General features: G+C 50.0%; 1 protein-coding gene across 1 annotated transcript in view; it reads right to left on the bottom strand.

Moving 5' to 3' along the window:
* Positions 1–979: 979 nt before the first annotated feature.
* The window catches only part of TCF7L1 (transcription factor 7-like 1 (T-cell specific, HMG-box)), a 154,731-nt gene continuing 145,188 nt past the window's right edge, over positions 980–10,522 (bottom strand). The window contains exons 5-12 of the mRNA XM_012644235.1: positions 8,536–8,668; positions 7,567–7,669; positions 7,230–7,313; positions 6,167–6,310; positions 5,261–5,420; positions 5,062–5,169; positions 4,057–4,132; positions 980–2,376 (exon numbers count right to left, since the gene is read on the bottom strand). Of these exons, the coding sequence (XP_012499689.1) occupies positions 1,943–2,376; positions 4,057–4,132; positions 5,062–5,169; positions 5,261–5,420; positions 6,167–6,310; positions 7,230–7,313; positions 7,567–7,669; positions 8,536–8,668 (1,242 nt within the window). The 3' untranslated portion in view covers positions 980–1,942. The remainder of the gene's footprint in view (positions 2,377–4,056; positions 4,133–5,061; positions 5,170–5,260; positions 5,421–6,166; positions 6,311–7,229; positions 7,314–7,566; positions 7,670–8,535; positions 8,669–10,522) is intronic.

Consider the following 10,522-nt stretch of genomic DNA (forward strand, 5'->3'; position numbering starts at 1 on the left):
AGCTGGGACTACAAGGCTCGTGCTACGACACCTGGATAATTTTTATATTTTGTAGAGATGGGTCTTGCTATATTGCTCAGGCTGGTTTTGAACTCCTGGGCTCGAGTGATCCTCCCGCCTTAGCCTCCCAAAGTGTTGGGATTCCTGGCATGAGCCACTGTGCCTGCCCTCTTTAATCTTTTATACCGTGTTTTTACTGCAACTTTTCTATGTTTGGATACACAAATGCTTAACACTGTGTTACAGTTGCCTACAGAACTCAGTACAGTAACAGGTGGCTGCACCACCTGGGTTTGTGGCAGTGTACTCTGTGATGTTCACACAATGATAAAATGGCATAATGACGCATTTCTCAGAACTTCAGTTGTTAAGTGATGCATGACTGTATACAAAATGTCTAGAATAGACCGATTTAGAGACAAAGGAGATTAGTGGTTGCTTAGGGCCAGTGGCGGGTAGGGGGGATTTTCAAAGCGTATGGGGTTTCTTTTAAGAGTGATGAAAATGTTCTAAAATTGACTGTGGTGATGGATACACAGCTCTGAACATACTAAAAACCAATGAATTGTGTATCTTAAATAAGTGAATTGTAGCTTTAAACAGGTAAATCCTATCTCAATAAAGTTGTTAAACAAACTGCAGTCCTTGGTACTAGGGAAAGCACACAGAGAATGTGGCTCACATCTTGGCAGTCGTAAGTCTAGTAGGTGTTAGAAACATAAGCAGAATGTCTTCCAAATTAATTTAAATCAGCTGTAATGTAAAAAGATTCCCCCCTTCGCATCTCAGTCATCAATATGAGTGGTCTATGCACATTTCAGACTGGAAGCTGGCTGGAGTTTTCTAATTGTGTCAGCATGTTTTACATCCCCCCCAACAAGTGCCAGTCCTCTTTCTCTGCATGCTTGTAAAAATCTAACACAGGGCTTGGTATGAAAAAAGTGGTTTGATTCAACGAAAGGACTAACGAAACACTCAGAAAAGGTCTTGCAACTGCAATTTTATTTTCTTTTGTGAAAATAAACAACTGGGAGTTTAAATTGCTCCAAAAATCATAAAAACAAAGAGAAATACACACAGAAGCATGTGAGGTGATGGGGGAGGGAAGAGGGTGTTTAGAACTTTGGCAGATTGTGTCGGCACTGACCCAGGTGACAAGAGCCAGACCGTGGAGCCCGGTCCTGTCTGCCACTCTGGGACTGTGAGGGGACGGTCTCCACTGGCAAGGAGGGGGAGGAACAAGACTTCTTCACTGGGGAAGTGGCAGGCACCTTGAGTCCCTTTAAATGTGGGGTTGAACCATTTCAGAGGACCACATTCCCCACCAGAAGTTGGGGGCTGGTGGGTCTGGGTCCGCTGCGGGAGGGGGATGCTGGTGGAAATAAATCAGGCCACGATGTCTTCTCACATGGTGACGGCCTTCCACTGGGCAGAGGACAAAAGGGTCGAAGGGGAAGAACCCATGGTCTTGAGCAGATGATGGAAACCTGGGCTGGGTAACGGGACAGGAGCAGGACTGGCTGTAGATGCAGAGTCCCTGGCTGGAAATCACGGCAGTGGCAAACATGCAGACCGAGTGGGGAAGCTGAGGCAGGTAGGGACAGCGAGAGAGAGAGGAGGCAGGAGGCAGAGAGAGAGAGGTACAGAGAAAGGCATCTTCTGCCCAGGTCCATCCACCACAGCACATAAGGGACGAATAGCACACTACTTTTCAGTTCTTTCTGTTGAAGATTTTTTTTTGTTGTTTTGTTTTGTTTTTTAAAAAAGCCTTAAGATCAGCTACTGGTTACATCTACAAAATGTAAAGTGCTGTTGTTACCAGTCACTTTACAGAACAGTCCAGAGTGGTCAAATATTGACCAATAAAGTTTCCTTTTCTTTTTTCTTCTGAATCATTTCTATTCGATGAGTCACGTGACAGCCTGCATAGGTCAGAGGCGGCTTAGTGGGCAGACTTGGTGACCAGGGAAAGAGGCTGGGCCTGCAGCACTGGCAGGGCCTGGTGGGCATGGAGCGTGGCTGGGAAGGACGGGGGAGAGGTCAGCAGAGCTGTGGGCATGGACCCGAGGGGGAGGGGCCGGGACAGGATGGGGGGCTGGCTGCCCATCTGGCCAGAGGAGGCGGCTGCAGCCTTAGCCGACAGGAAGGCAGCGGAGTGCAGAGCCAGCTGGGCCCGAGTCTCCGGCTTGGTGGTGAGGGAGAGGGGCTGGGCTTGCTCCGAGTGGGTGGCAGCAGGAGCAGCTGGGGAGGCCAGGGCTGCAGAGGGGGTGGCAGGGGAGTCCAGCATGCTGCCATGGGAGGAGGCGGGGCTGTCACAGGGCTTCTCAGGGGGCAGGTACTGAACACATGGCTTCTTGCTCTTGGAGGTCAGAGCACCTAGGAGAAAAAAATGCAAGAGTGAGTGAGCAGCTGTAGCTTTGGGAGAGGTAGAGGCTGAGGATCAGCCCTGGCTGTGCACATGGACTTTGGAAACATAGGGATGCTTAAGCAAGGACCTGAAATCACTTCCCAGGCTTCCAGGATGAGGAAACTGCATTCAGGAACACCCAGTGCATAGAGAAGGGGCAACGCCCAAACCAACAAAGACTTAGTAAGGAAAAACAGCTCAGTCTTCCTTTCCTAAATCTCATAACTTTTGGGATGGATCTCTACTCAATTTGCTTTAAAATCTTGGCACTGTAGACTAGTACAACCTCTGTGGAAAGCAATATGGAGATACCTTAAAGAGATACAAGTAGATCTACCATTTGATCCAGCAATCCCATTATTGGGCATCTACCCAAAAGAACAAAAGACATTCTATAAAAAAGACATCTGCACTTGAATGTTTATAGCAGGACAATTCACAATTGCAAAGACGTGGAAACAACTCAAGTGCCCATCAATACATGAGTGGATTAATAAAATTTGGTATATGTATACCATGGAGTACTATTCAGCTATAAGAAACAACAATGATCTAGCACCTCTTTTATTTTCCTAGATAGAGCCGGAACCCATTCTACTAAGTGAAGTATACCAAGAATGGAAAAATAAGCACCACATGTACTCACCATCAAATTGGTTTCACTGATCAACACCTAAGTGCACATATAGGAATAACATTTATCGGGCGTCGGGCAGATGGGAGCGGGGAGGAGGGGATGGGTATATACATACATAATAAGTGGCAATGCGTACCATCTGGGGGATGGACACACTTGAAGCTCTGACTGGGGGTGGGGGCAAGGGCAACATAACCTAAACATTTGTACCCCTATAATATGCAGAAATAAAAAAATTTTAAAGAAAAAAAATCTTTGGCTTATGGTACAGAGATAATATATGCCTGCTGAGCAGCATGGCATACAGTGGATTTTGCATATTATACATTTTTCACATGTACTCCTCTGTAGATGAATCTCACATTATGTAGATACAAGGAAGGAAGGAAGAAATGGGAGATAGAAAGCACTTTTGATGGTGCAAACAACTGTACACTTGTCCTGGAGTGAGCATGAGATGGGGGCATGACCCAAATACTTGTCACAACGTGACACACTCTCTGTGCTAGGTGTGATTTTGGTATAAAAAGATTTAGCACAGATTTTGGATATAAACTCGCCCCTAAACCTGAGCAAACCATTTCTTTTGGTGTTCAACCAAAGAAACACTGGAGGAAAACCCGACTCTACTGGATTCACTGCTAGCTGGTACGCCAGTCTCTCATGTGCTGCCCTCCTACGGGAACTTCAAGGACAATTTCAACTATACTTCATTAACCCTCAAGTAGGATGCAACTCAACTGAACTGGAAAGTGCCTAGGCTTTGAAGTGAGAATATCCTGGGTTCAAATCCTATTGCCACCATTTGACAAGCAGAGTGACTTGGAAAATGCCTTAACTTCTCCGAGTCTCTTACTTGGCCACCTCTAAAAAGGGTAGTAACACCCACCTGAGTATGCTGAGGCTACCAAGCGGCAGAGCCCTGCAAATGACAGCTATTGGAAGACAGCATGGACCCACCAAGCTGCGTCAGCAGGAAAGAGAGTGAAGAGGGCAGTGGCCCCAGACTCACCCTCTGCCTCTTGGACTTGCTGCTGGGACTGTGTCTGGGACAGCTGCTTTTCTCTCTTCCTCTTCTTTTTCTTTCCCTGGGAAAGACGGGCAAAGGAACAGGTAAGCAGGGAGGGAATAATGCCAGCTCGTCAGGGGGCCCCCTGATCAGGGAGAAGACAGGACATTGTCCCTACTGCTCTTGGCCCCCTGGTCAGGGCACTGGAGGGGAGCTGGATCGGAGACAGAGGGAGCCTTCCTTCCCCACACGGACACTCTTCCCCACCAGGCCGGCTGTCCAGGCCTTCCCGGAAGGCTTCCTCCTGCCCCTGCCCTTGAGGTTTGTTTTCCATTTCTCTCCCTAGAATAGAAGTGATTCTTTTTTTTCTGAGATCCTCCTGGCTCAGCCTCCTGAGTAGCTGGGACTACAGGCATGCACCACCATGCCTGGCTGATTTTTCTATTTTTTTTTGTAGAGACGGGGTCTTGCTATGTTGCTCAGGCTGGTCTCCAACTCCTGGCCTTAAGTGATCCTCCTGCCTCAGCCTCCCAAAGTGCTGGGGTTACAGGTGTGAGCCACCGCACCTGGCCTAAAACGGTGGTTCTTAATCTTTTTTGATGGGTCCCAGGTCCCTTTGAAAATCTGATGCAGCCATGGATTCTCTTACCAGAAAAAAAGCAAATAAGGACATATATTCAAAAATCTGCCTAGTTTCTGGGAGTTTATAGACAAACTCACCTGAGGCTCACACACTGGTCTCTCGGCCCCAGGCTAGCACTGCGCCCTGTGTTATGGAATCAAAAGTGGAGTCCAGTTAAAATGGGAATGACACAAATTTAAGTCTGTCCTCAGGATATCCTGTTGACCCCTTAAGAATTTAAAATGCCTTCCCTATTTCTAGAGAAATATGGGCTTCTCCCTGTCTTAAGAGCTCTCCATAAATGTAGTCGCTTTCCTTCTCCCCACCCCACCTGCAGAGGCTGCTCCTGGGGTCTGAGCGTCCCCCTGCCCAGAGCGAGCACTTACGTAGTTGTCCCGCGCCGACCAGGTCGGGTAGAGCTGGGAGTGAAGCTGCCGCTCCTTCCGGGCCAGCTCGTAGTACTTGGCCTGTTCTTCTCGAGAAAGGTTGTGCCACTGAGGGAGGGAGGGCCAGAGATGACAAGAGCGGTCAGTGCTGGGGATGCTGGCTGACCCCCGCGGCCTGGAGGGTAGGGGCGGGCCTTACCTTCCGCCCCAGGATCTGGTTAATGGCTGCGCTTTCCTTCAGGGTGCACTCAGCCACCACCTTGGCCCTCATCTCCTTCATGTATAACATGAAGGCATTAAGAGGCTTCTTCACGTGGGGTTTCTTTTCTTCCTCCTTTTTCACGGTGACTGGCGATTTCCTGGGAAGGCGCATGGCTGCAGGTTAGCAAGTGTCAGGAGGCATGCGACTCACCAGTCACCGCCTCTGGGGAGGGCACGGGAGCTGCTGGGATGCCATTCGAGTGGCCCCGTGGCTGCTTCGGCACCTGAGCATCTTCCTCAAGTAGTTCCCACCCTCTGAGTGCTCTCCAAGCCACATTCTTTGAAAATCTACCCTCTGATGTCCTGACGAAGGGCAGAGGGTGGTGGGAGAACTGAGATTAACTCTCTCTTGACTTGGCAGGTGCTGGCCATGGGTGACAGGAAGTGGCGTAGGGCACTTGGAAGAAACAAGCAGGCTCTCCTTGGCCATAGAGCACCGACTGGCTTCCTGCTGTCTTCATGGCATGGTGGACAAGGCAGGGCCCTGGTGCTCGGCTCAGCTCAAAAAAAAATACTTTTTCCTTTCTGGGCCTCACATTTTCATGCGTAATGTGGGGGGAGGTAGAGGGGCGAGGGTAGCTAAAAGCTTTCTTAAGTTCTCTTTCAGCCTCTAAAATCTGGTTGTAAAACTCTCCTTAATGGGAGACAAGATGCACGATGTCCCTGAAAGGATGGGACCACAGCAAGTTGGAGGGAATGATTCCCAAGGGAGAGGACCTGGCTGAGGGGCTGCCGGGCTGCCTGCCAGATGGGACCCGGCAAGAAACACAAATGGCATCTGCTGCTCAGAGACTGCCCCCCAAGACTGCCCCTCCAGCCCCGATCCAGGCTGCCTCTTACTTACGCGCTCACCGCGGGGCTCAGGCTGGGCGGTGCTGGTTCCTGCTTGACGATGGGCGAGACGATGGCGGGGTGGGGGATCCCTGAGGTGGGCAGACCAGGATGGGCGGGAGCCACCATGTGAGGGGAGAACCGACTGGAAACCAGGCTGCGTACCAGGTGGAAACAGATGACAACAGAGGGACTCAGGCTGAATGCCTGTCACCCAGCAGAGGACATAGGTGGCTCCCTGCCTTGAGGGCAGAGGCATGTAAACACCTCTGCTGTGGCATAGTTTGAGGAATGGAAGGCCGCTCGTCATCTTCTAGAGAACCAGGTTTGGGAAACACCTAACAATCCCCCCTCACCCCCGCCAAATATCCAGGGTACCTATATTTGGCGCTGGAAACAGGATGAAACACACAAAAGAAGTAGAGGGTCAGAGGCCAGGGTACACAGGGGAAAATAAGGGCTTATGCTGTGGGTGGCATTTCCTCTGTCACTGGTGGTCCCATTGTTGGGTACAGCCAGCCCCTGAGACAGAAATCCTCTTTCACTGTCTCCTCTCCTAACGTCATTTCAGAAAAAATTGATCTCCTCCCAGTCTCTGGCTTCAGTATGTTATGCAGTAAGACATTCCCAATTTATGATATTTTTTGTTTTACAATGGCACAAAAACAGTATGTATTCAGTACACTCCTTGACTTAGATGGGGTTATGTCTGGGTAAACCCACCGTAAATCGAAAATATTGTAAGGTGAAAGTGACTTACGATATTTTCAACTTACACAGGGTTTACTGGGACATAACCCCATTTTGAGTCAAAGAGCATCTGTACTCAAAATGCTTCTATGCCACTAAATCCACGGCAGGAGGGGAGAGTCTGAGGGCTTTGAAATTATTCTCGCAGAGAGATGGGCAAAGAGTGATCCTGCAGCCTCCGTTCCGACCTGGGGTTCGCGTGTGTGGGCCACGGGAAGGCACCCTATCACAGACAAGTGGGAGGAAGGGTGAGCCCATGCCTCCTCGGTCACTGAAGAGAAAGGCTGTTCCACAGCCAGACACGGCACGGCCACCAGCAGACTCACCTGGTCATGGAGGCGTTCATGGCGAGGGCAGGGTAAGGATGCCGGAAGCCACCAGGAGGAAGGGAGTACATGGGCTGTCCTTGCCTGTGAGGGCCAGGAGCAAGGAAACCTGGTTAGCGCGTGGGGAAAGTCAGGGCCAGGAAGGGGCGGGGGTTGGGAAGAAAGGGTGAGAAATGGGAGCAGGTAGGAAGGAAGCGTTGGGAGCGAGCTGCCCGGGGTGGTCTAGGTCCCGGGCGTTTCCTCTGAGGGGGCTTGCTGGGCAGGCAGGCTGGGGGCACAGAGGCAGAGCGCAGTGCAAGGAAGGAACGAGGGTGAGAAAGGCTGCAAGTTTCCTTACTGCGGGACGAGCCAGCCGAGGGGGTGGGGGATTTGCCCGACAGCTCCGGGAGAGAGTGGGTAATATGGCGACAGCTCAGATGGGTGAGGCGGCCGGGGGATTCCTGCTTCCAAAGAGAGAGGTGTCACTGTTCTCTGGCCCCACCTTAGCACCTTAAAGAATATCATCTGGGAGCGTCCTTCCCCCATGTCCCGTGTCCCTGGTGCTCTGGAGCCTGGAAGACCCTTTCCTCTCATCACCCTTGCCTTCTGTCACCTCCCTGGTAGCTCTGGCCAGTCGGTGAATGACCTTTTCAGGGAGGGTCAGACTAATGCATCTTCTTTGTAGCTACGCAGATCCCATCTGTGTGGGCAGGAGTAACTCCCAGCTGCCTGGCACACAGGAGGCTTGTAAGACAGCTGTGGCACCCCCAGTCATCTATTAACTAACTTTCTAGAAAACCTGCCTCATTCACAGAGAAATAAACTTTGGGTTTCTATTCCACATCTGTCCTCCTTATTATCTGTAACTTGTAACCATTATTGCTCCAAAGAGGGGCACCAAAAATGTGTTGCCACCCACGGTGATTCTGTGGGCATGCTACGAAGACCGTGGCTCCCTGCGACGGACAGGTCTGGTGGGCGAGTGGAAAAAAAAAGCCAGCTCAGCCTCACTGCTTTGTAGCTATATTTATAAGTCGGGCTAGACTGATTGCTTTACTTGAAAATGTTCAGTTTAGGGCAAAGGTCTTGGCTTAGGGAAGCACAGCCTACAGCTGGGCTAGACTCCGACAGAGCAGCCCCACACGCTTATGGTAATTCCCTTCGGTCCTCGCCATGACCATGACCCTGTGGTGTAGAGGGTGGGGGCTCTCCAGAGTCGGAGGCATGACTGGAACCCAGGTCTGCCTCACGCGGGGGCTGTTATGCTCCCCGCAAAGGAACGCCTGCCCACCCTGCAGGGGCACGGCCCGAGCGGCAGACCACTCACCTGTCTTTGGATCGATCTCCGGGGAGAGGTGTGTGGGAGGGGAGCCAGGGGAGAAGTGGTCGTTGCTGTAGGTGATGAGGGGTGTCAATGGATGCATGTGATGTGGGTGCTGGACAACAGGAACTTTATTAGACTGAAAGAGAGAAAAAGGACGAGGCACAGTTGCCAAGGAGATGGAGAGTAAAGTCAGCTGTTGTTTACTGAGTCGAATACGTGCCAGGTATTTCCCATGTAACATCCCATTCGGTCCTCAGAGCAGCCCGTGAGAGACGGCAGCAGTGTGCGTGGCAGGGGAGGCAGCAACAGAGAAGGGATTCGCAGCCCTTCAGCACACCCTCTCCCAGACAGCCCCGCACATTCCCTTCCTGTACGCTGCGTGCTGGCCAGTGCCACAGGCTGCTGGGCGACGATCTGTGAATCTGAAAAGGTTCATCACACACTTTCCAAATAAACATCAGAGAAATGGCAGCTTCCAGGTTCAAGTCTAAGACGGGAACAGAGCAGTGGGGGATTGTCTCCATCAGACCTCATGTGAGCAGTCACCATATTCCAGCTTCACAGACACGACTCCAAAGCACGTAAAACACTTCTCTCTGCAGCACTTCACTCAGATGACCTAATTACCACATTTTGTTTAAAACACCACCAAATGTTAGGAGTACCATTATTTTATATAGCTACTAAGAAAGAAAAAAACACTGGCACATCATGAATGCATCTTGATTTCAGAGATGTTAAAATGGGAAAAAACCTGTGCATCTTAGAATTGGTAAACTGAATTAATTTTTTCATTGTTTTCACCTAATCTGATGCAATAATAAGGCTCTTTTTTTTTTCTTTTTAGAGACAGTCTCTTGCTTTGTCACACAGCTGGAGTGCTGTGGTGCGATCATAGCATACTTCAGTCTTGAACTTGGGCTCAAGCGATCCTCCTGCCTCAGCCTCCAGAGTAGCTGGGACTACAGGTGCATGTCACCATGCCCGGCTGATTTTTTTTTTGAGAGATGGGGGTCTCACTATGTTGCCCAGGCTAGTCTCAAACTCCTGGCCCCAAGTGATCCTCCTGCCTTGGCCTCCCAAAGTGCTGGGATTATAGGCATCCAGCCCATATGGCTCTGTATCATAAAAACAGCTACACTTCATTTAGCACCCACACTACAAGGACAGCGCTAGGGATGATATCTAGTCCTTATTATAATCTAGCAAAGAAGCTGTGATTATCCCCATTTTAGAGATGAGGAAACTGAGCTCAGAGAGATTAAGGGACTTAGCCTGGGACACAGCTGGTAAGTGGCAGAGCTGGGATTCACATGAGTTCTTCATGGCCCTCACAAACAACCGTATTTTCTCTTGGACAAGTTGCCTCCCCAAGAGCCTACTCAAATATATCTGAGAGAGAGAAAGGACAGACATTATTTTTTTGATAATAAGGTGAATGAGTTACAAGTGGAGAAAAGATTTGTTTAAAAAGAGATTTAAAAAGATGATTTGGAGGTGGCCCAAAGGCTGGAACACCAAACAGCTATCTTCCCAAGTGAACTTTTCATTTCATAGGTTCCACGAGCCCTCTTCCCTTTCATGTGGTTCTTGTTTGGTGCTCCTGATGTGAACCCCAATCTGAACATTTCCTAGGCGTGCTTTGTGCCAACAGTAGGCTAAGCAGAGAATTCAGACTGTTCATGACCACTACCGCTAGGTGGCGCGCGCACACGGCTGGGACCTGCTGGGCAAACCGCCCCTCACCTCCAACAGTGGGCTCTTTTGAAGTTGCGTAATACATTTAAAAATGTTCGTCTTACTGTGTCCACCTGTTCACTTAGTGATTTTTGAAGCTATCTCCATACACATGAAAATATAGCACAAGTATAGCACAAAAAGTAAAAAACAATTATTTTAAGATCAGATTTAGGCCGGGCGCGGTGGCTCACGCCTGTAATCCTAGCACTTTGGGAGGCCGAGGCGGGCGGATTGTTTGAGCTCAGGAGTT

The sequence above is a fragment of the Propithecus coquereli genome, unplaced genomic scaffold, assembly GCF_000956105.1.
Source record: "Propithecus coquereli isolate 6110/MARCELLA unplaced genomic scaffold, Pcoq_1.0 Scaffold208, whole genome shotgun sequence".
In the NCBI taxonomy this organism is placed as follows: Eukaryota; Metazoa; Chordata; class Mammalia; order Primates; family Indriidae; genus Propithecus; species Propithecus coquereli.